The 27,293-nt window shown below is 40.8% G+C and overlaps 1 protein-coding gene across 1 annotated transcript in view; it reads right to left on the minus strand.

The window, feature by feature from the left end:
- The window catches only part of LOC122814191 (histone H2A deubiquitinase MYSM1-like), a gene marked incomplete in the record, with an annotated part of 897,734 nt that overhangs the window by 807,168 nt on the left and 63,273 nt on the right, over positions 1-27,293 (minus strand). The window contains 2 exon segments of the mRNA XM_044086797.1: positions 301-373; positions 13,155-13,232. Of these exon segments, the coding sequence (XP_043942732.1) occupies positions 301-373; positions 13,155-13,232 (151 nt within the window).

The raw sequence follows: 27,293 nt of genomic DNA on the forward strand, positions 1-27,293 counted from the left end.
AGTAAAACTGATCCAAGACTAATCAATGGCATACCTGTTCAAGACATCCATGTCTATCTAGTTGACCTGCTGAAGCAGGATCAAAATCTCTAGGGAAGCAACATTAGAACCTGATATTCCAGATATGCTTAATGAAGTCAGAGAGGTCCAGGATGGGATGAGAGTGTCTAATCCCCTATGGAACTAAGCAGCAAGATCTGAAATCCAAGACCTAATCAAATGCAGGGATAGCCTTTAGATCTACTACTTCCACAGTTATCTTCAAATTCAACTTGACGTAATAGGACAAGAGATTCTTACCAGCCCTTGTTCAAAAAGATCTTTCTCTTCTTTTGTCCACTTCATTGGAAACAAACTGGATTTATTTGCTGGCCTAAAAGTACAAAAGCAACAGTCATTTATATTAACAATATCATCTTAATTAACTTTTCAGCCTTGGCAAAAGTTTAGAAACTTACAAAAGGCTATGGCATTCTGAAACCACAATGTGGTACTAGAAGCAAATTGAAGGAAGAGATTGTGAATACTATTCAACATTACAAGAAACAAAAGGTTAGAATGCCAGCATTTAAATGGGTTTCAATGTATTTTTGTCACTTTCTAAATACAGCCCTAAAAGAAAGCTTTTTTATGTTCTTTTTTAGTAAGTTAGTAATAGAATGCTCAGATCTTGAAAAAAATAACAGTGTAAAATTTTGATAAATGCAAAATATATAGCTGTCACAGAAACATCATACATTATGACTATAAAATGCATACAGCAGCATAAGCAGTTCCTGCTGTGACAAAAATGAATTACAATATAAGGCTACACACTCTTAACAAAATAAGATGAATGCAGTACTATGAATCAACAGCGTGAAAGTGTCAAATGTCTTAAAATAATATGTCATGTAATTAAAAAATAAAATCTATAAATACTTCAACCTCTACATTTACTGACTATAAAAGCTCAGAGGAATAAAAATAATTTGACTAGAAAACATAACAGCCAGTATGTACAAAATTAAACAAAACATTCCCCACTGACTGTTCTAAACAGAACTAAAAAAAAAGATAGAAAAGCAAATGGGATGTTTGTCTTGCTTAGTAACAAAGCAGCAGTACCTACATAGAGGATTGTCACTTTTTACCACTGCAAAAATCGGAGTTAAGCCACACCCTTTATACCACTCATAAACCTGCCCAGGTCTATAGTCGGCCATCGAATGGGCTATTGAATGGCTGAACATCAAATAATAAGCATCGAAAGTTCACTCAGTGAACTTTCACTTAATCGACAGGATAAGTTACTACTTGTCCAACACTTCCCCATCTCACACACGGAAGTGTTTCGAATCCTTTTCTCCACTGTAGTGGAGTCTCTGAGTTGGTATATATAATAAGGGGGGTGTGGTGGGGCAAAGCCCTCACCTTAGTGGATTTGAAACACTTCCGTGTGTGAGATGGAGAAGTGATGGACAAGTAGTTCCTTACCCTGTTGATGAAAGTTCTGTGAGTGAACTTTCAACGCTTACTGTTCATGCTCAGCCCATTTGATATCTGAACATAGACCCACCTGCTCTCCCTCCTATCTCTACCCACTCCACCTACTTCCACATCTATATAGTGACAAATTCTTATGATTTTCTTTGAAAAAAAAAAGTCTGTCAGATGAAGCTTTTTAACAAACTCCTGTATTCTGTTTATGCTGTTAAGCAGAACACAGAAGTTTGTACTGTGTACCAGATATCTGTTCCAATTTCTAGATAATCTGGGAAAAATCCAGATAGGTGACAACTCTACCTATGAAGACTCTGATTTGCTTGGAATGAATGAAATGTTGCACTCAAACTTTATTTTAAGCTGAACAGTAAATTTATTTAGTCCCTACAGTTAGTGGCTAGAACCAAGTAGTAAGAACCATGGCAGTGGGTAGGGTAACAGTATGGAGGAATACAAATGACAGGACATACATACAACAGTAGTGCTACAGAACTCTGAATACAATTAATTCCAAGGGATAATCAGAGACCTTTTCTCTCAACAAGAAAAGGCGCCTGCTGCAATGAATACAAATCTTATGCTAGCCATTGCTCACTAGATTTTGTAAGGTCACCTGTATACACCTCTTTTTACGAAGCTTTAAAAAGGCAGAGGAAATCTTGGTGTTTACTCATGTGTCTTTAGTGACAATTATCTAGAGCCAGGTACAGCACCAGACAACAGAAGAGAAACAGTTATGAAAAAAACAAGGGGGTGTGGCAATGGAGATCCTCAAACACTTCCTGAAAACTTTGACTTTGTTTACCTGGGTATAGTGCTGATCAGTTCTGACTAATTTCAGCCTCAGCCCGGGGATAATACACAGTGTTACAATGGCATATATTTGTCTAGCAGTCATGCACGCATGCATAAATAAGCACACAGACTGCATCATAGACTAGCTAAACCCACTCTCAAGCGAGATTTTATTGCACAATTAGTAGGTTAAGTCACAGAACTTAAACGTCACCCTAACCTTTCAGTAACAGACAATTTCTGATAGGTTTATAGGTTCATACTAGGCTATCTGCCCTAGGGCATTTATAAGCCTAGCCAGAGTTGTGTGGCTTTCACCACCCCTTAGGTTGAAGAATACTATACCCATTAGTTTGCCGTGCCTCTGTCCAGCAGCGATACAGAGATGATCCCCGGGGTAAACCTACGATCTCCCATCCACTGGTCAAGATTCCTCTTGAACAGAGCCAGCGAGGTGCTCTGTCTCACATGGACCGGGATTCTGTTCCACAGCATAGGGAGTCTCTGGGTGATTAATCTGTCCCTCCAGCACGTCCTATTTATATCCGTGTTGAGGTTCAAGTCTCTTGCTCTTGTGGCTCTGGTGGATTTGGATTTTTTGAGGTGGAGCATGTCCATTAATTCCGGGTTGGACATGGCCTTGTATGTCAGGCACAGGTCACCTCTGAGCAGACGGTATGCGACTGAATAGAGCTGGAGTTTCTTCAGTCGGGCAGCATATGGCATATTTGAGCCCCTTTATCCTTTTGGTGAGGAACTTTTGGGTCTTTTCAATTGCTGCAGGTGTCGGGTAAGATACATTCCGAATGGGGCATTGTACTCGATCATTGGTCTGATAAGTGAAGAGTACAGGGGAACAATGACCTCCCTTGATGTGGATGTGAATCCCTTCATAATCAGGTGGGCAATGTAGAAGGTCCTCCTAACCACTTTGGCAATGTGAGTGTCAAAAGAAAGGTTACTGTCAACTTGGGTCCCCAGGTCCCAGATAACCTCTTCTGTGCTTAATGGATTGCCACCTATGTGGTAACTTGGGGTTACCTTGTTTTTACCAAAGGGTATGACTATACATTTTTTGGCGTTTAGCTTAAGGCCATGGCTCTGGCACCAGTTATCCGTTTCTATGAGACCTCTCTGAAGGATATCTGTGTCTGACGGATTTTCAACTATGGCACCCAGTTTGCAGTCATCTGCAAACTTTCAGCCACAATCCTCCTATGTTTGCCTGCACTTCTGAAAAGTAGATGCCGAACAAGAGGGGACCCAGGACTGAGCCCTGTGGGACACCGCTTGTGACCGGCTTGGAGTCTGACATGGCACCAGCAACTCTAACCCTGTGGGTTCTGTCCTTGAGCCAGTTTGCAACCCATCTTGTGACATATGGGTTTACATTTAAGCTGGTGAGCTTTTCTATGATACCCGAGTGGGGTATTGTGTCAAAGCTTTTGCAAGGTCAAGGTAGGCTGTGTGAACTGCCTTACCCTCATCAATGGCTTTGGTGACTGTTTCAAAAAGTCGACCAAGTTCAAGAGGCATGATCTGCCCTTGACAAAGCTAATTGGGTAGGATCCAATGTCTGTAGGTCCCTATGTCTTTATTTAGGAGTTCCATTATGATCCTCTCCATAGCTTTGCAGACCAGGCTTGTTAAGCTTATGGGGTGGTAATTACCAGGGTCCGTAGAAGCACCGCCTTTGTGGAGTGGGACCACAGTTGCCGTACGCCACTCTTTGGGTACGTATCCTGTGGTAAGGCTAAGATTAAACAGCAGCCTTATGTGTGGGTTTAGTTCCTCATTGAGTTTGTGTAGCACACAGCCGGGGACACCATCCGGTCCCATTGATGCTGTGTTTTTAGCTTTAGAGAGCAGCTCTCACCTGGGCATTTGAGATGATTGGGTGGCTACACTCTGCTGGGATAGATATTTCTCCTTTTGGGAGGGAGGGAGGGGAGAAATTTTCACAACCTGTCTGCCAGTATGTTTGCAATGTCTGTGGGTTCAGTGATTTTTGTATCATTTTGGACTAATTCTGAGCATATCTGGGAGTTTCCACCCAGATTTCTAACATAGCTAAAGAAGGCCTTATGATTGTATTTTGAGTCCTTGGCGATTGTTCTCTCAAAGTTGGCCTTGGATAATTTTAAGAGTGATCGTAGTTTTTTACTAGTATTGATCAGAGATGTCTTCCCTTTTAGGGATTTTGCTCCATCTTGTAGTAGCTTTCTCCTCTTGTTGTAAAGTTTGTTTATGGCTGGGGTCCACCAGATCGGGCGCTTGCCTTTGGTGGAAAGGGTCTTGATTTTATTTGGGATTGCTTGATCCATGCAATCCTGGAGGTGCTTGTAGAAAGCATTTGTAAGGGATTCAGCAGCGTGGGTTGTGGTTTCCAATGGCTCAGGGGCCTTGAAGGATACCACACCAGTCTTAAGAAGTGTGAAGTTGGCTTTTGAAAAGTTCTTCACTGTGGTCTTTTTTGTTGGGGGTGGGGGTGGGATGTGGATCTCCAGTGAGATTAGTTTATGGTCTGATCTCACCAATGAGGGATATGCTTCCGGTGTGGAGCATTTTGTCCCCATGTTTGTGATGATCAGGTCTAGTATATTTTCACCTCTTGTGGGAATGTTGACAAGTTGTTCCATAGCATTTGAGTTTATGAACTCCAAGAACCTTTGGGCTAGGGTATTGGGGTTTGAGTAATGTTCCCAGTCTATGTTTGGGTAGTTGAAGTCACCCAATATGATGGTGTTTGGAGAGACATTTATACTCTCCAGTGTCTTCAGGAAGGCTGTGTGGGGTTCCTGAGTTTGAGAGGGTGGCCTGTAACATGCTACAAACTGTAGAACAGTTTTGCCTATGGTTAATTGCACCTGAATGGTCTCTGATGCTTCGTGAGTTGCCACCAGCCTGGAGGTGTGGGTATCCTTGATGAATATGGATACACCCCCTCCTTTTGTGGTACGGTCTGGGTTTTGGGGCCGGAACGCACGATATGAGGTAAAACCTGATAGTGCCGGGGTACTCTCAGGAGCCTTGAACCAAGTTTGTCACAGCACAGACATCAATGTTCTCCATACTGAGGAGGGCTTCGAGGGCGTGCATCTTGAGATTTAGACTTCTGGCACCGAGCAGCATTACCCTTAGTTTTTTTCCATTATTGTTTTCTAGGGCGGTGGGTTTAGAATTTGAGCCTTGTCTAAAAAAGGCACTATGGGGGTGGCAAGAGCCTTTGCCAATACCTGGAAACCCAGGGGTGACAGGTGCAAGCCGCCTTGAAGCAGCGTGGCTTGTCAAGCATGTCATTCCAGGCAGACAGACATTGGATCCCCTTAGAATGACACCAGAAATTAAGCCAATTATTAAAACTGATCATTTTGTCTCTGTATTGTGGCATCATTCTTGGTGAAGGTAGGATACTGCTCAGGGTCAGGGTCATACCAGTCTGGGCTACATAATCTGAGAGCTCCTTTATGTCTCTTTTCATGTAGTCCAGGGAGGTGCCTCAGGTCATTCACACCGGCATGGACAATGACTGAGTCATACTTGTACTTGCTGTGGAGTGACCAGAGTGCTTGTGTTATGTGGCGGATTCTAGCGCCCGACAGGCAGCTTACTGTGACCCTCTCCTTGTTCAGTCTGGTGAGTGGGACGTCAGTGTGTCTGACTATGGAGTCACCTATGACAAGTGTGTCTGGCATTGTGTTTGGCCTTAAGGGCTGTGACTGATTTGCACACTGACTTTGTGATCTATGTGTTGCTTGTGTTATGTCATGAGGTGGCAGTTGTTTGGGTGTCTGCTTTGGAGGTCTCTGCTGTTTTGGTAGATTTTTGATCAGTGCCTCAGAGTATGTCTTTGTGTGTTTGATTTGTAGTTGTGATAGTTCTATGTGAGACTGGGTTTATGGTGTGTGTGGTTACCTTCTCCTCCTGTCTGGTTTTGCCAGTCCTGAGTTGAGAGAGCTCAGCCTCCAGTTTGGCTATATAGTTGCATCTCTCGCAAGTATTTGTGTTTTGTGGGAGGAGGAGAGGGCTGTCTGTGTACATGAGGCAATTGTAACATTGCCTCAATATTCCCAGATTCACCAGCTGAGCAGGAGAGGACGCTAGCAACTGACCCTTTGACATGCTACAAGAAATGAAAAAGTTTGCTGTGTAACTGAGTCAGAAAGGACCTACAGGGAAGTGGGTACTCAAGGGGGTTTTAAGCTAGTGAAGTACTTTGTATAATATAGAAGTGCTTTACATGATCATTTGAGATAACAGATTACATTCACTGAGCATCAATCTTCCAATTCAAAAACGAAGAGCTAAATTCAAAATCTTCTTCCTAGAGTATCACCTAAACCAGACTGGAAAATACCTATCTTGACTCTGCTGGCGTGTCACCCCCTGACAAAAGAGAAAATTCTTTACATATTCATTTATTTAAAAAAACACCATCTGATCATGTGTGATGCTATGTATTAAAAAGTAAAAGAAAAATCAGGGACTTACATTAGAGAAAACATAATGTGCACTAATAATTGAGTTTAAAATAGTGCACCAAAAAAATTATCCTACTTTTAATAATTTTGAATTGAACTGAAAAAAATATGGAACGTTGTATTCGATTTGATTTGTTGTTTGTCTTTTGGCTTTTCCTGGTAAGGGGTCGCCACAGCGGAACTCCGGTCCACCAATGATTGGCAGTAGATTTTTACGAAACGCCAAGGTGCCAGCTCGACGCCCAACCTTCAACAAATGGCACGCCCATTTACACATGCATGTCTTTCGAACGCTACCCAATTGCGGGGAGGACATGCAGACTCCACACAGAAGGCACTCCCCAAGCCAAGCTGAGAATCGAACGGGAGAACCTCTTGCTGTGAGGTAATAACGCTACTGCCGTACCACCGCGGCATTGCATTTGATTTAACGTCAACTAATTACCTTTTTTGTTGCCGAGTTTTAATAAGTAAGTGCAGGGTCACATAGTTCTTGTATTTTTGTTCATTTAGTTTCTTTGGTAACTTGGGTGTTGGTGAACACTGGTGTGTCACCCAAAATGTCAAGGCGTGTCACCTTTGACACGCGTGTCATTGGTTCACCATCGCTGACCTAAATAGTTATAACTGTGTCAAACAGTTAAAGCTTGTATATGGTTAGAGAGGAAATGTGTGACTTGAAGAGTGGGGCAAGTAGTGCTATCAAATGTTTCGAGGCTAGGCTGACCTTGCACATTCCCCACAGCTTTACCCTGCCTTAATATCCCAAAATAAAAAATGCAATTGCATGCAACATATTCCTTACAAGTGAAAGAGAAACTATGTCACAATCAAGATCACCATTATTAATATCTGCCCCTCTCATCTATCCATCCATCCACTTTCACTATCTATAATTCAAGGGTGCGGGGAGCTGGTGCCTACTGCAACAAAAGGTGGAAAACCATCCTGGATGGAACTCACTCAAGACTCAATGTGCAAAACTACAGATAATCAGGGATACCACTTCACAGTAACTCAATAGACTCGTATGCAAACCAGGAGATCTTTTCAGAATCACCAGTTCACATACACAACATCTTTGGCATATGGGAGGAAGCAGAAGTCGCAGCGAAAACCATGACGTTAACAGAGGACATGCAAATTCCACATAAAAGACTTTTCACTTTGAAATCAATACAGAGAACCAAAGACTGTGAGGTAGCAATGCTAACCCACTGCTTCTCTACTTCATCAAACCACGACATCTAGCCTATATACACTTAATATCAACAGATTAATTTGATTTACAGTACCTAATCTATGGTATTTATGGTCACTAGGGAGCAACAGGCTAGCCTGGCAAGCAAAAGGACATAAGGCAAATGACTGATCCCAGAAACGGTTAAAATCAATCACAGGACAGACACACAGACACACACACCACCCCTATGGCAAGTATAGAAGACTATTTGCATGTCTTTAGGATGTTTGAGGAAAATGGAGATTTTAGCAGATGCCTGCATGAACACAGAGAGGATATGCAAATCCCAACCAGGAAGCAAGCCAAAAAACTAAGTGCTGTTAGACAGCAATGCTGCATGGGTGTGCCTCCAAGCATTTAATGTTTTACTTTATTTTGCATTTGTTTACCTAGGTAATACAATGATCACAACTGACTATTTGCAGGTACTAGCCAGGTGAAATAATTCACAAAAAAAGAAGCTGAACAGACTATAAATTCTAGCTATAAATATAAAAACAAAAAAGAAAGTACCAAGATATAACAAAACGGTAATGTAGCAAAAGATACATCATCAATTATGTGAGAAATGCGCATTTTACATGATTACATTTCTACTTTGCATCAAGGTGGAAATGCTGTGGGATAATGAGAGGCAGTGAAGACGACGTTGGGAATGGTAGAGCTAAAAGGTATTAGTAGTTAGTAAATGCAACAGATAAAGGCCCATAAGGGATGTGACCTAGTTTGTGGCAAATACGGTTTGATTTTGTGTCACAGAATTGTCTTTAAATTCAGCTCTGAAGGTGAGGATAGTGGACTGTAGTTCCTTTATGTGGGGGGAGGAGTGATTCCCACAGTTTTGGAGGAAGATTTGATCTTAATTGCCGATTTATTTCTATTTAAAGATGGACCTATTATTTCAGAATTCAAAAGGTGTTGTTGCACAGGGACCAGTTTATTTAAAAAAATAAACTTACAAACTGCAGTTTCTACAGTTAAGGAAAGTAAAAGTGGTGCGCTAAAAAAGTATCGCACTTGTAAAGAAGAAATGGCAGCTAAGTACTGACACCACCAACAATGACCTGTTCCTAGTCAGTCACATAACAGTTAGATTTTATCTTTGAAAATGACATTCATAATGTTTAACATCTGAACATGCAGTCCTGAGAGCACAGCAGGAACTTGGAGAACATTAGCTGTACTATTAATCCACTTGTTTACAGGATGGGTGAGCTGATCCACAAGCACATCATCAGTAATGACAGACCACAGCAATGTGTGTGTGTATATACATATACACACATATATATATATATATATATATATATATATATATATATATATATATATACATACATACACACACACACACACACACACACACACACACACACACATATATATATATATATATATATATATATATATATACATATATATATACATATACATATACATACACACACACACACATATATATATATATATATATATATATATATATTCATTCAACAATCTTTAAAACACATGGACTTCTACACACAATGATTCCAAAAACATTACCTCCTATTCAACATATATAAAGAATTTATTAAATGCAAAAAAAAAAATACACATGTATTATTAATAAATTATGCAAAATATACCTAGGTGGCTAGATGCAGATAAACCATCTGATAGAGTCAGCTGGGATTTTGAGTAGGGCAATGGAAGCATTTGCATTTCCTAATAGAATAAAAAGGTTAATAAAAGGCTATATATGAAGGGTCGGAAGCAATAATTAACATGGAAGGATTCCTTTCTGACAAGCTTTGGTTGAACAGAGGAACCAAGCAGACCCATGTATTTGTTTCCTCTTTTTTTTATTGGTTTTAAATGTAGAGCAACTAGTAAAGAAAATAAGGGATTCACAAATTCAAGGATGTAACTGGTATGCTATCAAGAAAAAGTTGACTTTATTTGCAGATATTATTTTACCTTGATAAAGGCAGAAAAGGACATTCACATACTGTGCAAGATTTTTGACAATTTTAATTTCTTTGGGGATATAAAACGAAAATAAAACAAAGGTGTGTAGGTAAATTATGTACTCAATCACAAACTAGTTCAGCAATACCTTTACTTAGCGAAGACACAACAAGATGTATCTAGAGGGAAAGAGTGGGATGAGACTGCTTTCCCTTTCAGGGAAAGATAAAGTATAGGTAAACAAAGAGATAGGGAAAGGACTGTGTGAAAGATCAGCTTTGGTACAGTTTATAGCCAAGTCTAGAATAATAGCTACTGTGAGAAAATGGATACTAAGCAGGGCATAAAAATACCATATGATAACTATAAGAATAAATCAGAGTTAAGAAAAGACTGTAAATAGCCTTTCAATTCTTTCTTTCTTTTCCCCAAAGGAACAACAGGAAGAAATCTGTTAAGTGCCAATTATGCAACGTCCAGAAGTTTAATACTTTTGTACGGGAGTGTTTGCATAGGTATTTAGTATACTCCAAACAAACTTCAGATTATTTTTCTTCAGAAAGACAACAAATGCTAGAAGTGTAATAGGGAATACAGAGGTAACTGGGGACTTTTTTTTATGGGGGGGGGGGGGTTAAACTGGCATAGTTTAAAAATTCTTGACAAAGTATTTTGATGGAAACCTTGAAAAAACAAATGGCTCTAAGGCAATAGCCTTGAGCTGGTATACAGGTTCCGAATTACCTAAACACAGAACGGCAAACAAAAAAGCAGAAAAGCAATTACCAGAAAATGGAAATCCAAATCTATACACATCATAAAGAATTTACTAACTACTGTAAATGAGATAAAAGAGCTGGATGTGTGTTTAAAAAAAAAAAAAGGAGAGGAACACATTTCATAAAAATAAATGGAATCTGTGGGAATACATGCAGAATAATGTTCAGGAGGTGGAGTTAGGTTTACAGGAAAGCAGAATATCAGCAATTTAGGTAATGTTGGAGTGAATAAAATCATTAATAAGAAAACTTATGTACACTACATAAAATAAAACAGAAATGGTTATTACACTTTGTATTCTTTTCTGATAATATATTAGTCATGTTGCCATTAAAAATGTAATGATTTAAAATACATATGTTAAGAAAGGCCAAAGCAATGCATGTGGTTCTCATGCTGTCTAACATTTGTCTTAAAAGCCACACTTACTTTGTTTGGGCAGCTCAACTCTGCACAACTACTGATCAGAATTATAATCTGCCTCCCAAGGATTTCACCCACCTGAGACCCAGCCCAGTGTATTTTTTTTTAATTTCTCCAAATGGTTGTAATTTCTAATACTGTGACAAGAAAGGACCCCACTCCTGAGTCACAGTATGATTAAAGATCAAAAACTGAATCAATAATAACTTCATGATGTTAGTCAACAGTACTTTTCTCAACACCCTCAATGTACTGCAGTTTATAATGACTAACATATACTGGCAGCATATTTTTTATTAGCTCTGCTCAGTGCAACCTTACCAATACTAGTTACAACCTGATGAGAATTACTCTGCGCACTCATACATACCCACACGTTACAAAATGTGGGGTAAATAGTGACTTTACAGCACCAACTCAGTCATTCACAAGCTTTAAGTTACGTTGTCGCCAATTTGTCAAAACCTAACAAAACTAGAATATACTCACTGCTTGCCCTTAAAATAAGCCATCCTTTTAATATTCAAATGATAGCAATCAGCTCTAAGCAGTCACCCTTCTCAGAGCATAGATGCCATAAAGTTATAGGCTCATGTAAAATGCATAAATCATTTTATCAGTTGCAAGCATTCAGTGTTTTAATTTATTTAAAGAGTAAACATTTCTTTTCCAAGTAAATATGCAAACAGTAAACGCTTACCAGATAAACTGAAAATAACATTAAAAAGACAAAGATGGTCAGGAAAACACCACTGTCTAAAGTAGAAACCAACTGCTTCTGGCTAAAGATAAGCTATCCTTTACTATTTCCAGCTTTTTAGTCGAAAATTTTTTAAGAGCCCACACAGGGAGAGTATGGTTGAGCTCTGTCTGTAAGGGTATGTTACAGCAGTAACTCTTGTAGCCTCTGTATTTCCTTAACTGTAATCTCCTTGAATTAACAGTCAGTCCCTGTGTAAAAATCTCTACACAGAATTTCCTTGAGTTTTACAACAAATTTAAACAGATGCTTTTCCTGTCTTTAAAGCTATATGCCCAAGTGGGGAAAGTAAGATACAAAAAGTCCTAACTCAGCAACCTTCAAAGAGCATGACATTTGTACCACGGATCTGCAGAGTAGTGTACTAGTGTGTAGCTTTAGGATATAAGTGTAGCACATTTCCACAGTACTAAACACACAGTTACCCTTTTATACACTTCACATATCAGACCTCACTGAAAAAGGAAAAGTACAATAAATTATTGGATGTAGCTTCAGTATTCTTTATGGACTTTTATACTGCGGTGGTGGTGCTGCGGTAGTGTTGTCGCCTCACAGTAAGACGTTGTCCTGTTTGATTCTCAGCTAGAGCATCTTCTGTGTGGAGACATGCGTGAATGTGCGTACCTTCGTTGAAGGTTGTGCGTCAGGGCCGGCAACTCGGCATGTAAAAATCTACTGCCAATCATTAGCAGACCGGAGTTCTGCTGTGGCGACCCCTAACTGGGAAAAGCCAAAAGACACAACAACTTTCTATATGGACTTTTCTTTGAAGTAACAGAATGATATTTCAAAATTATTGCAGTGCTCATAAGGAAGAAGGCTTCTGTAACTGTTGAACATGCAACACTCCCTCAAATGTCTTCTCCAATCAGCACAACACTTACAAAACATAAAACTAGAAAATGAAATGTTTTAGGACTGCAGCAGAAACACTGTAAACTCATCTACACTGTGATACACATCCTGTGTAATTACATATCTACTGATAACACTTCTCATTAGCCTATTGCCTATATACATATTTTGGGGGTTAAACTATTGCCTATATACATATTTTGGGGCTTTTCCTAGCTCCTCGCTCCAAAGACTTTAGTAGAAAGAAATGCTCCATCTCCTGTTAAGGAATCACTCAGGACACATTTATCGACTCATGCATTTCAGTACTATCTAATATCCTTCAAAAACACCACAATCATTGATACCTTTTCAATATATAACTTGTTAAAATTCTTACTTTTTAATGACTGGCTTTTCTGAATCTTTTATCCCAGTCCACAACTTCTCAGGAAGTCGCTTCCTAGTTAAGTAGTACCTGTAAACATGTTAAGGAATCTGCATTTTCTTACATCACACTAAAACATGGTTATTCCAAGATTTTAAAGAAAAACAATGAGCAAACAGATATGCCAGTAATTATCACATCATATGGTCTTTAAAATGGTCATGTAAACAGGGTGGGGCACTTGGATGATTCCATCTAGTATCCAGCTGCTTACCTTATGAATCACCACACTTGCAAGGACATGGTCCCTTCATTTGTAAATGGTGTTCTTGCGCACAGATAATAGGCATGCACAGTCCAACAGCCCTTAGTTATGGGCCTACCTTTTCATCTTCAAGTAAACACAGCAAAATGTAATGATGTTGTGGACATATGAAATGGTTAAAGACAATAAGAATAATGCACCACTGCAATGAGGAATCTCAAAGATCAACTGGTATACTAAGGTTTCATATCAGTTATCTTTTATTTCAGTGGATTTACTGAAGTAGTGGGGGGGAGACACCTTTCTGATACTGCTGAAATATCAGAAACATCCTAAAAAGAGCAGGAGGTGGGCTTTGTGAAAAGAATGACAGACATTGCTTTTTCCCCAAGAGTCACCTTACCTGCAGAAGAGATCTAGACTACACTGCTTGCAGAAAGTATACACAGAGGATTAAAAGTCTGTGATACAGATGTAAAGAAAACATATTCCTCAAGCTGCTATCTTAGATGGAATACCCTTCAGTTAGCCAACCATAAATGTCAACAGCTATTAGCATAAAGGCAATAAATATTACACAGTGTGGAAGTCAACTGGATAACCTTTATCCTTTTATTGGCACATACTGTGTACCAAAGCAAAAGTACATCTCCCAAACATGCAACAAAGTCTAGAAGATTTAGTATCTTTGCCTGCAGGTGTTTACACAGGTATTTTTATACCCCAAGGAGACTCCAAAGAATTTTTCCTCGGATGGGTAGCAAATGTTGGGAGGTGTGATGGGCAAGAAAGAGGTGGCTGGGAGCATATTTTCTGGAAGTGTAATGAGCTGGCAGTCTTTAGGTATTCCCTTGCAAACCGCTCTGTCAGAGATGCTGGGTGACTGGACTGGATTGACTGGGGAGATTTATTTTTTTTAGCTATGATACAGAATCGGAATTACCTAGACATAGTAAAGCCTTGCGGAGTCTAAAAAGCAACTACTAGAAAATGAATACAAAGTCTAGCCCAACTTTACTAGAAGTGAATATACTAACTGAGATAAAACAACTGGAATTGGGATCTTTAGAAAAAGGCTGCAGCAAACTACATAGAAAAAAATGGGAACTGTGGGAACAATACATGCAGAGAAGAAAAGTACAGTTTTGTACCAACCATAAATGTAGATGTTCGAAGATCCACATTGCTGCAGTCCTTACATATGGGTAGTCCGCTGTCCTCGGTCGGCCCGAATACCAAAGTATTAGGCTGACGTCGGTCAAGGCGCTTAAAACTGACATCAGGACGTCAGGGTACAAAAGTGCATGACCGACGTCATTTCCTCAGTCTTTTCTTGCCCCAGATGTCAGAAGGCCCTAACAAGACAGGCCAAAGCCAAAAACCAGCAAAACCCAACCAACCACCCGTGCACTAACCATATTTACAATATGTACAACACCAACCACACCACCACCTTCAACAACAGAGGGGAAGGAGGGAGGGTAAATTGGACTGCAGCAATGTGGATCTTGAACATCTACATTTATGGTAGGTACAAAACTGTACTATGTTCTTCATCTCACATTGCTGCAGTCCTTACATATGGGTAGAATCCCAAAGCAGAGGTAAGGGAGGATGGCAAAACTATAAAGCATTAGGAGCTGCCAACTTGCCTTGTAAAATTGCAGTTGCAAATCCAGCCCTAGATTTAGAGTAAAGTGGAAGGTGGTAATGCTTAGAGAAAGTATGCACTGAACTCCAAGTAGCTGCTTCCAAAATATCTTTAGTAGCCACCCCTTAAAAAGCTGTAGAAGTGGCAGTAGCCCTAGTGGAATGAGGCCTAATCCCAGCTGGAATCTCCTTACCATGATAGGAATAACAGAAAGCAATACAAAACCAATCCACTTAGAAATAGTTTGTTTTGAAACAGGTTTGCCCTGAGAACCCAAAGCAAAAGAAACAAACAACTGCTGAGACTGCCTGAACCCTTTAGTTCTGCTCAAATAATATCGCAACTGTCTGTGAATATCCAAAGTGTGCAAAATCTTTTCCCCTTTATTTTGGGGGTTTGCATAAAAAGTAGGCAAATGAATAGTTTGGTTTAAAGCCACACTAGAAACCACTTTAGGCATAAAAGAAGGGTTAGTACGCAAAGACACCCTATCCTTGTGGAAAATTAAGAAAGGCTCAACTGCCATAAGGGTCTGTAATTCAGAAACCCTTCTCACAGAGGTAATGGCCAACAAAAAAGCAGTCTTCCAAGATAAATATTTCAACTCTGCCGATGCTGCAGGCTCAAAAGGTTGTAGAGTGAGTTTCTCAAACACAAAATTGAGATCCCAAGCAAGAGTAGGAGCTCTACGTGGGGGTCTTATATTCTTTGCCCCTCTAAGGAATTGCTTAAACAAAGGCTGAGAAAATAATGGTGGGTCACAGTCATAGTGAGCAGAGATTGCTGCAGCATGAACCTTTATAGAGGAGAAGGACAAACCTTTGTCCAATAACTCAGTAAGGTATTGAAGCGCCACACTTAAATTAGGTTTAGAAACATCAAAGTCCTTTGCTGTACTCCAAAATAAAAAATCTCCTCCATTTATCTGCGTAAACTTTCCTTGTACTAGGCCTTCTGGCCTCCAAAATAACATTCAAAACTTGTTGTGGAAGCTGAGACCCTCCAGGGTTTAAACCAGAATATGCCAGGCTGTCAGATGTAGAGAATGAAGTTTGACATTGAGTAAATGACCGTTCTCCTGAGACAGCAGGTGAGGAATCGAAGGCAAAGGCCATGGAGGCTCCTGTGCCAGACTTCTCAGTAATGGGTACCAGTGCTGTCGAGGCCAATCTGGAGCTATTAAAATCATGTTTGGCTTGTCCTGTCTGACCTTCAGCAGTACCTTTGGGAGGAGAGGCAGAGGTGGAAAGGCATACACGTGAAGATTGCTCCAACTGAATGAGAGAGCATCCACTTTCCAAGCTGAGGGATGAAACCTTTTTGTGCAAAACTTTGGCAGCTGGTAATTTAGTGGAGAAGCGAACAGATCTATGTCTGGAGTTCCCCATAACACTGTCAATCTCTGAAATACATGAGGATCCAATTTCCACTCGTGGGGATCCATAATTTGTCTGCTCAACACATCTGCTAAGGAGTTCTGTGCTCCTGGCAGAAACCTTGCCTGAAGATTTAGCTGTAAGCTGAGAGCAGTCTCCCACAAAATCATTGCTCGTCTGCATAGAGGATAAGAATGCGTTCCCCCTTGCTTGTTGATGTACCACATGACAGTTGTGTTGTCTGTTTGAATCAGGGTTGCCAGACGTCCCTATTTGGGCGGGACTGTCCCGAGATCAGTAGCCTGATCCCGAGTCCCGCCCTGCCGGTCTAAATCCCGGCCAGCCTCCACTTTGTGTTTTTTGATTGACCATTATACCTGGCATACGGGCCAATCAAAAATTGCTAAATGAGCTTCTTGGGTTCCCTAAAACAGAAGCTTCGTTTAGCGATTTTGATTGGCCCATATGCCGCATGGGCCAATCAAAGCGCGAACACGGAGCTTCGTGTTTAATGCGGAACTGCAATGCATTAAACAGAAGCTCAGTGTTTATTTTGCAGGCAGAGTGAGCTCTACATAGAGGTTTTGGCTTGTGGTGCCGTCATTTAAATAGCGATAGGAACCCCTGTGCTGGATCCCGCGTAGCTGCTCGTATCACCTCCTCGTAAGTTAGCATATTGTGGTTACTTTATTTAGCTTAGTTTTAACATTTCATGTAAATAAGCTATATTTCATGTATGAACTACAGCACACTGTGGTCATTTTATTTAGCTTAAATTTCAGCATTTCATGTAAACTTTGTTTGAATGTCATAGTTGATCCTATTTAAAAGCCATTATCATTGTTTCTGTAAACTGACGCCTGTTGTGTTCAACTAAGCCTTAGCCGCCAAATAGCTGGTGTTACTTTTGTGCATTGCACATTGCCCTCACTACGGCAACGTCCGAACCCTTGCAGTATCTTTTATTTTCTCCTTCCACAATATGCTTGCATAAACGCAATCGCAAGCACGCTCAAAGTAGCTGCTGCTAAATTGCTTGTTACCTTCGCCTCACTATAGAGAGTCCCTGAGCCATGTACCCAAGCTTTTCTCCACTATCCTAGCCCAAAAAGCATCGAAGCGCATTTGATTCCATCCTCACAATCGTATTTCTGGTCTATGCACATCCCCTTTCTCACTTACACTACCATACAAGCAAGCACAAGCTTCTCCACCAACAAAGCGGTGCAACGCCACATAAGTAGCGTACATTTTTTTTTTTTGAAGGCGTGTGTGTAGTTTGCCCTCCCCTACCATCCCTATTAACCTCCATTAACCTCCACGTGGACCTCTCCTTACAGCGTACTGCAGTCCAACTAGGGACACAGACTCTTCCACTGCCTGGAAAGACCTTTTTTTTTTTTTTTTTTTGGTCTTCAGTTGGCGCCGAAGACCTTTTTTTTTTGGTCTTCACTTCGTGAGAGACCTACTTTTTTTCTTTTTGTCCCTACCTGGGTTGCTGGAAATCTGGCAACCCTGGTTTGAATCAACACCTGCCCTGGAAGAAGTAAATCCTTGAAAGCTATCAATGCAAATTGGACTGCTAACATCTCCTTCAAGTTGATATGTAGATGTTGAAGTCTGGCAGGCCACGTGTCTTGTATCCATTTTCCATTTAGATGAGCTCCCCAAGCTTTGTCCGAGGCATCTGTCGTTAAAATCTGACTCGCCTCTGGCCGGGTCACAGAGAGTCCCTTGTTTAGGTGACATTCCTGAGCCCACCACAAAATTCCTTTTGAATGCAAGGTATTATTTGAATGACAGTGTCCAAATCTTGGCAGTGCTGTGTCCATACATTCTTGAGATACCATTGTAGCTTCCTCATATGCAGTTTGGCATTGGGAAGTACCAGAATACAAGATGCCATGAACCCCAAGGCTTGAAGGACTGTCCTTGCAGTCAGCCTGGACTGATGAGACAACTGGTGGAAGTAAAGAGAAAGATTCTTTTGTTTGTCCGGGTCAAAAGGCCATCTGGGATGCTGTATTCAGTCTCACACCCAGAAAGCACATGTCCTGAGAGGGTACTAGACTGGACTTTATTTCGTTCACAGAATACCCCAGGCATCTTAACACTGCCATCACATACTGTAAATGATGAAGAAGTTCGTCCTTTCTTGGGCCAGTATCAGGCAATCGTCCAAATAAGGATAGATCTGTATTCCTCTTAGCCTGAAGAAAGCTACCACTGGAGCCAGAACCTTCGTGAACACTCTGGGCGCAGTAGATAAGCCAAAGGGCAATGCAGAGAACTGATAATGTGAAGTCCCAGCCCGAAAACGCAGATACTTCCTGCAACTGGGCCTGATAGGAACATGAAGGTAAGCCTCTTTGAGATCCAGAGTCACCATCCAGTGATCTTTGCCCAGCAGAGGTAAAAGCTGTTGTAACGTTAACATTTTGAACTTGGGAATGTCCAGATATGTGTTGAGGATGGATAAATCCAAAATTGGTCTCCACGTGTTTCCTTTCTTTGGTACTAGAAACAGGCGAGAATAAAATCCTAGGCCCACTTCTGGCAGAGGAACCATTTGTATGGCCCCTATTTGAAATAGTAGAGAAATTTGTTTGCGAGCCTCTAGTCTTTGCTGAGGAGGAACGTCCGGCATGCCTTTGAAAGGAGGCAAGGTATGGAAATAAAACTTGTAACCCTGGTGTATGATATCCAATACCCATTTGTCTTGGGTAATCAACATCCAATTTTCCTTGAAGAGTGCTAACCTTCCTCCCAAAGGTGCTGCCAGGCAAGAAGGATCTGGCAGCTGAAAAAGTAGGTCATTGGGCCTGTTTACGAAAGGACTGGCCCCTGCCCTCACCCTAAGATTGTGCAGGTGAACTCCCTGTTCTAGGCCTGAAAGAACTCTGAGCTCTGCCCCTACCACGTCTAGATCTACCCCTAGACTGAGAATCATAAGAAGGATACGTCCACCCCTTAGCAGGCCAATTCCTACTAAACTTCGGAGGCTGAACTTGCAAAAAGTCCTTAACAGCCTGCATAGACTTAGCCTTGTCTTCCATTTTCTTCAAGACTGATTCCACAGGTGAACCAAACAACACATCAGACTGCAAAGGAGCATCCAAAATCCTTGTCTTAACATGGTCAGATAAATTCTGATCCTTTAACCAGGCGTGCCTGCGAAGAACTGAGCCAGTGGCAGCCACCCTAGACGAGGCCTGCACAGCATCAAAACCACACTGTAATGAATGCTTACCCACTTGTTCAGAGACATGCACCAAATCTTGCAACTCTTTACACTCAATGCCTTCCGCCAGATCATCCACCTTAGACTTCAATTGAGAAAGAAGAAAGTTTTGATATTTCAACATATGAAACTGGCAATTTAAAGCCCTCATAGCTAAGGTAGAAGATGTATAGACCTTCTTTCCCCATCTATCCAAAGCTCTGGCTTCTTTATCTAGAGGAACCGGATTTTTTACAACAGAGGCCTTGACACCCTTAGGTCCCTGACTAATAGTTTCTGGGTCCGCCCTAGGACTCTTATAAAGATATTTATGAGCCTCAGGCACCCTGTAATACCTATCCGGTTTAACAGGAGCAGGAGGCAGAGAATCAGGATTAAGTGAAGCCTCTGCAAACACATCTTCCACAACATCCAGAACAGGGTATAGCCAAGGGCCTATGCTGGGGTAACAGCAAAACTCCTAAGCCTTTTCCTAGAATCAGAGAAGTCCTGACCTTCCCACTTAAAATGTTCCCTCATAGAATGAAGTGTCTCTGAAAAGAAAAATCCTCTGGGGAGAAGCAGAAGGAGTGGAATCATCTGCATCAGAATCAGAATAAGGAGAATACTCCTGCAAGTCTTCAGCTGAAGACTCTGAAATATCCGAAGCCTGCTCAAAACTTCCCAACTCTGGCTCCACCCTAGGCCTCTTATCAGGAGGGGCATAGAACCTCTAATCAGAGTAATTAAATCTTCTGCCATTTTAAGCATGTGCTTCTTAGGCACAGACCCTGCTGAACTAGGAGTGACACCAACAGAAGCTGAAACTGGCCTGCCTCTGGGAGAAGCCTTGGAAACAGAAGGAGAAGGCCTAACCACCCTAGGAAGGGAGGGGAGTACAGTAACTTGGGAAGCCCCTTCAGCCTGACCTGCCTCCTGAGAGACCACCTCCTGCAAAATCAAAGTCTCCCCTGAGACTCCAGAGAAGTCTCCCGGAACCACCGGTTCCACTGAAGCCTCTAAAGAACCGGCGTCCGAACGGACGGCTCAACTTGCCTGGGTTTAACTGTTTTGTCTTTGCGCTTCTTCAGAGAAGCGGGCACCGGAGAATCCGGACGGCATATTATAATTGCACCGCTTCCCAAAGACCAGCCTAGCACAATCCAACCTTCGCTTAATAGTGCGTTTATTGAACCTAGCACAAAAGCGACACTCCAACAACGCCGTGCTCAGGCCCCAAACAAGGAATACACAAAGAATGATAATCCCTATGCGGTATCTGTTTCCCACAAGAAATACAGTTATTCACTTTTTCTGACATCCGGTAAAACACTGAGGCAAGAAAAAACCAAAATAATCCCCAACGGGGTACTTAGCCAACTTGGATTCGGTCTGAAACTCCGAATTCGAAAAATTTCAGAACGCCGAACGGCACTTGCAACGCTGCTTCTGCATCGGACCATGCGGCAAAAAAGACTGAGGAAATTACGTCGGTCATGCGCTTTTGTACCCTGACGTCCTGATGTCAGTTTTAAGCGCCTTGACCGACGTCAGCCTAATACTTCGGTATTCGGGCCGACCGAGGACAGCGGACTACCCATATGTAAGGACTGCAGCAATGTGAGATGAAGAACATCAAGGTTTAACAGGCAAAATTTGAATGAGCCATATAACGCTTAACTGACAATGACTGAACAGATAAGTGATTTATAATGTTTGTAACTACAGTTTCAATGGTGTCTGATGTATGTTTGCAACTAAAGTGGTGTCAATGTTTGTTTTTCATTAATATAAATGTAAGATTACCTATGTCACACGCAATTTAATAAAGATTTTTATTAAAAAAAGAAGACCACTGCAATACTGTCTTATTATCAAGAGTTTAACAAATGCAAACAGTAGTTTGTAGACTATTTATTTTATCGATCGGGGTAGTGGGCTGAATCACAGGGGACCCACTTTAACCACAGCCCAGATATAGCTGCACACAAGATACGAAAATATAACAAGAGTAGCAGCATCATATAATGAAATGCCGGAGAAGGAAATACAGAGCAAGGAAAAAGTATGACTCTGTGAGGATATAGAACATAAACTTAAGACGTTAGTCTGGCAGTTATAAAAAAAGAGGATTAAGGCTCTGAACTATTAAAAGACTATATCCTGTAGTCAGGTGTAGAGGGGTTTGATTCCTTCTACCTTTTTTTGCCTACTGTGTGATTCTGAGCAAATCACTTAAGCAGACAGTGCTTCCACTTTGTCCCCAAAGATGGCCACTTTTGTCCAGTAGGTATACCCAGTTAATAAACAAATGAAAATAAATAAATGACTGAAAAACCACTACTGCAGTACTTGGCAAGATGAAATGCATTGGTCATATGTGGTTGAGGTCAGTCTTCCAGCCAGACCTGTAGAGGGTACTTTTGTGTCCATTTACTATAAATGTAGATGTTAGAGTGTCTTCATTGTTACAGTAGTAATGCCTTAAGAATTTCCTGTTCAGAGGTAACTTCAGCTGACTGGACACAGGCCTCAGCCAGCTGCCTTTAACCTGGGTCAAGTACACTGATGCCACACCAAAAGCCAGACCCAAGCCCACTCAAACAAGGCTGTATCTAGCTTACTTCTGCCTGGGCTTTCTGGGTCACAATCTCTTAAGTCTTATCCACAGGATGTTGTCACGTTAGTTGAGATCTCATCTATATTATGAGATACAGACAGCTTAGCCAGAGCAGGCCCCCGGCTACAGAATCTTCTCCCAGGGAAAAGAAAGAGATATGAATGAGGGAATACCACAGAGTTATTACTGCAACAGTGAAACATGAGCATCTAAAGGATGGCCTTGAGGGGCATGAGGTTCAACACACTGTCCATCTGCAATAAGCCCTAGTGGTAAAGGACAAAAGTAGCCTGCAACATCTCCTGTTGTTGTTAGTAGCACAAGGTAAAGGATTTTACCAATAAATATTCATGTTTAAAGACATAAAAAGCTAATAACATGTAGAGTGCCTCCCATAATGCACAAAAATGCAAAATGAATGAATGCATCAACAAAAAAAAAAAATGCAATCATGTATTATTAATGGAACATACTTCAACACAACAAAACCATAAACATTCTCAGGTTCAAAACTTGCTATATACAACAAAAGACAGACTGCGGGGCAGTACCAAAGGGATGGAGGGCAAGAGCCTCCAATGCACCAGTAAACAGAACATTTGTGGCTTTGTTCAACATAAAGATAACTGTCATACTACATTCATAAAATGACTGGAAAAGTATCGAGCAATGTGGGGACCATGGCCCCTGACATGGGTGGAAAGCTACAGCATGAACTTTAAATACTGCAATGGAATGGGCATCCAACTTGTAATACTTAGAGAACTTATGAACAGAAATACATGTGGCAGCTTCACACATACTAGGGGCAGAGATGTTCTTGAAAAAGACTGTAGTGTTACCTAGCTACTCTGATATAATATGCTCTCAGATGCCCAGTCAGGCTCCTGCAATACAAGTAGCTGAAGGTGTTGCATACAGCCAGCCATCAAGAATAGACTCTGCTTAAACACTGATCAGTCCATCATGGCATGATGGAAATAAATAACTGCTTAGTTTACCGGGTGTCTTTACTTCTGTGGCATACCCATCAGTGCACATTCACAGTGCACAACATTCCCTTCCTCTCTTACATTCAGGACTGGAGTAAAAAAAAAAAAAAAATAGTAAATTAATGGACTGATTTACCAACAGCAAAAAAGCCACCATCTACACAACAGACGGGCTTACCTTTAATAATTCTCTCTAGTGTAAAATAGTATATGCCTCCCTACAGATAAGAGCCTGCAGTTCAGAGATACTTAAGCTTGAGCAATCAGTTGCTGGGTTCTTGTAGAACATTTATTTCAGTTCATGTGCAGTGGCAGCTTCAAAAGGAACTAGAGCCAGCTTCTTAATGATAAAGATTTCGTCCAAGGCTGACAAAACAGTCTTGGCCTGAGACTGAGGGATCCCTTAAAACAGTTTAACTGATATGTTAGCTGAAGCCAATAGGATGTAAAAAGAAAAAAAAGAACTGTAACATACGAGTAAGAAAGGTCTTGCTCATAGACTCAAGATTTCACCACAGGATCTGGAGCATTTCAGTCATGTTATCAGCCAGGCACATCTCATCTGTATAAAGTCGATTTCCGAATACTAGGACACATTAAGAGTAGATCATTGCGTGTATTCCACCTAGTCAGCCACTGTAGCTTTGTCCATGTTACTAGTAGTCCTGAGTATCCACAGCCCAATGGATTAGCTGAGCGTGTAGTACAAAGTACTTGTTGGAGAAATCCAGGAGAGATGGTACCAATGTTTTCTGAACTTTCTTTATCTCAAACATTCTGAGATAATTTGCTTGGTTCACCTGCTTTTAGATTGATGTTCAGACAGACGAGAACAACTCTTTCGATCAGTAAACAATTACTGATATCAAATGCAAAGAACAACAGAATGGTAAAGACTCAACTTCTGAAAAAACTCCAATCACAAAAGTTGTACTATGATAATCCAGCAAACCTTAATGCAAGGAGAGATCATGAGAATGCAAAAATTTAAAGGATATGACCAAGTGGGAACTGTCAAAAAATATTTGTGAAGAACCGAGATCTTACATTGTACAATCTAACAGAATAGATTTCAAAAGGAATCAAACACACATTACCAGTCTCCAAATCATCTAAGCAGCAGATTGCCTGTGCCAGCGACTATTTCTCAGAGTGACTCTACACTTAATCAAATTCCAGAGGACAGTGTACTTTTTTCAAGTAATCCTGATGTAATCACCGAAGTTCCAATTGCAAAAGAATCCCTAGAGATTGTCCCTGTTGCTAAACCCAGTCAAAGTTTTTATGTGACCAGATTGGGTAGAATTTTCAGACCCATTTCGAGATGCCCAGCAACTTGGACTTGGAATTCAATTGTTATATGTTGATAGCATGTAAAATATCTTGTTCTTCTATTGCATGTCAAACAAATCAAAGACGGAGGATGTAGGATCACTGTGTGTATTGTACCTTTTTCAGCCACTGTAGCTAGACAGCATGTGCATATAAATTACTGAGCATGTGCAAGATCAGTGCCATTTTGTATAGTCAGCCAGAGCGAATGCAGGCATAGAGATGTACATGCGAGTGTGTTTCAAGTAATGAGTCAGGTCAGCTTAAATATATGTTCCAGTTACAGCTCCTGATGTGTTTATGTACAATAAACAACTTGAAACCATCACAGTGCCTCAGTGTCTCATTTGAATACAGAAGATGTGCAACACCCAACTACCAAGAAACTGTACTTTTTGTTTAATTTCTTTTGTAAGTTGGTACCATCCTCCTTAACCCCTTTTACCTCCACCTTTAAAACTAACGAGGTGCCTCATATGCTCCCTTAGTAACATTAAAAATAAATAACCAACATCCACAGTATACGACCACGCAGACGAAATGACCTTTTATCAGCACTATTTGTGAGCAGACAAGTTGCCTGTAAACCACTAACCACAATCCAGTACATCCAGACAGCAGGATTCATTCAAATAATAGAGTTAATCAGTATAAACAGGCAACAGAAATATGAAAAAGAAAGATGCAAACATTTTAGGTGTATTTTGCTCATCTGCCTGCTGACTACTAAGCTTTTTCCCCATGGCAGCTGAGACAATTTGCCCCTTATCAGGTATTGGCAGTCACCTGACAACAGCCACCCAAGTAGCCATTAGGGTGTTTTATGTCTCTGTCTTCCCTATAATTATCTGCACATTCTGGAACGAGTCTGACTTAACCCCTCCCCCTGCAGACTGGGGACCACCGGATTCTATCCATCTATATGAAAATTAAATAACAGCTAAAGAATGGAGACTAGGTAACTTTCTAAAATGTATCAAGGGTGTTTGACTATTTTATAGACTTCTCCAAAATACCAAACACCCACAGTACAAACAAACAAATACCTTGTACAATCAAATGATTTGTGAAAACCTCGTGGTTACATGACTATACTCTAATCCAAATGGATTCACAGAAACAAAAAAGGGAAAAATTATAATAGAATATATAATGAAAAATAAATACATTAAATTTCTTAATGAACCTTTTATATTCAAATTTTGCCGCTCTTAGTTTAATTATCTTGGAATCAAAAAATATTTTATCTGGAGTATTTGTAGAATTTATCAAAATTTGTCAACACATTCCACATACCTCTGTTGATATCTGTATCAACTGTATGAACCACACCTGTCCTGACCCAACTTTAGGCTATACGTTCCGCCTTTTCTCACAAATAAGAGCATATCAGGGATAAGACATACAGAAGTCTCTAATCCCACCTGAATAAGAATGCTTGTTGTTGTCAGGACCCATGCACATGGTGTCCTGGAATGGAACGCATATACTTTACAAGTGACATGAGACATGCATGTGTATTCTCAGGTGGTCTCACTTCTTTTTAATGTCAAAAAAGACCACTCTGTCCAACCATCCACTGGCAAGGCAATGGGATCCCAGCTCATTCTGTCTAAGGAATTCTGTTGACTGGGTATGCACATTATTTGCATTTATAAGCTAAAGTGGTCAGACTTTAGATCAACATGGTCAGTCTCTATAAGACAAGTGAGATTCCACCCCAATTTACTGAGGAGCCACATTAATGTCCTACATGATGAGTGTACCCTCCACACACAGTCCAAAGCATTTGTTGTCAAGTCTCTGCTTTTGTTCTGGTCACAACTCCTTGTAGAATTAGTGATGCCACCAGTCAACCTCCCCAGCTAACATGAGATTCACAAAGGTGTGGTGAACAAGTCACCTACACCGGATTCCTGTAAGCTTTTCAAGTGCTAATGAACCTTTCTTTTACTGAATCTGATGTAGGGACCATGAAGAAGCAAGAGTTCATGAAATCACAGCTCTAAGGAAAGCTCATGTCTGGAAGGTGGCTCTTGCTGGAGAAGGGCAGAGAAAAAAATTCACCAGCTGCGTCTTACCTTAAGGCTCAAGACTGACTTCTGCACATTCAGAGCAAGATCATCAAGGTTTTAGAAACATTGCAAAGTTAGGTTCACAACTTTCAAAGTTCACCTTCAGAAATTGCTTCCATCTAACAATCATCCAAGATGAGGGTAAAATGGTAATCCCAATAAAGGGCCAAAGAGCATAAAGGACTTCATTCTTTATCTGAGAAAGAGTTGGAAATCTTAGACTCAGCTACTAAACACAGTTGGTCTATCTTGTGTGTTCCCTGTGGTGTGCATTTCATATCCTCCCCAGTGCCATTTAGCATCTTCCATCCCTTCAGAGAGCCCATAATAGTTATGAATTCTCCTTAGCTGTACTGTACTAGATAATCTCTTAATACTTCTTACACTCTATACTTCTCAACACACTTGCCTACCTTTTACTTTTAGCTATTTAGCCTCACCAGGAAAGCTTACTTTCCGTGACACAGATGTAATCTTATACCAACAAAATAAAACTCTCACAGGGAACCCCACTATGCTTGAACTTAATCTGCTCCTGTAGCCCATTCACCTTCCCGTCTTACTCTATATTTAAACTTGGCTATCTCCACCCTTTCATTCAAATCTGCAACTCACTACTA

Source organism: Protopterus annectens, chromosome 10.part0 (assembly GCF_019279795.1).
Source record: "Protopterus annectens isolate FY-2018-M chromosome 10.part0, PAN1.0, whole genome shotgun sequence".
NCBI lineage: Eukaryota > Metazoa > Chordata > Ceratodontiformes > Protopteridae > Protopterus > Protopterus annectens.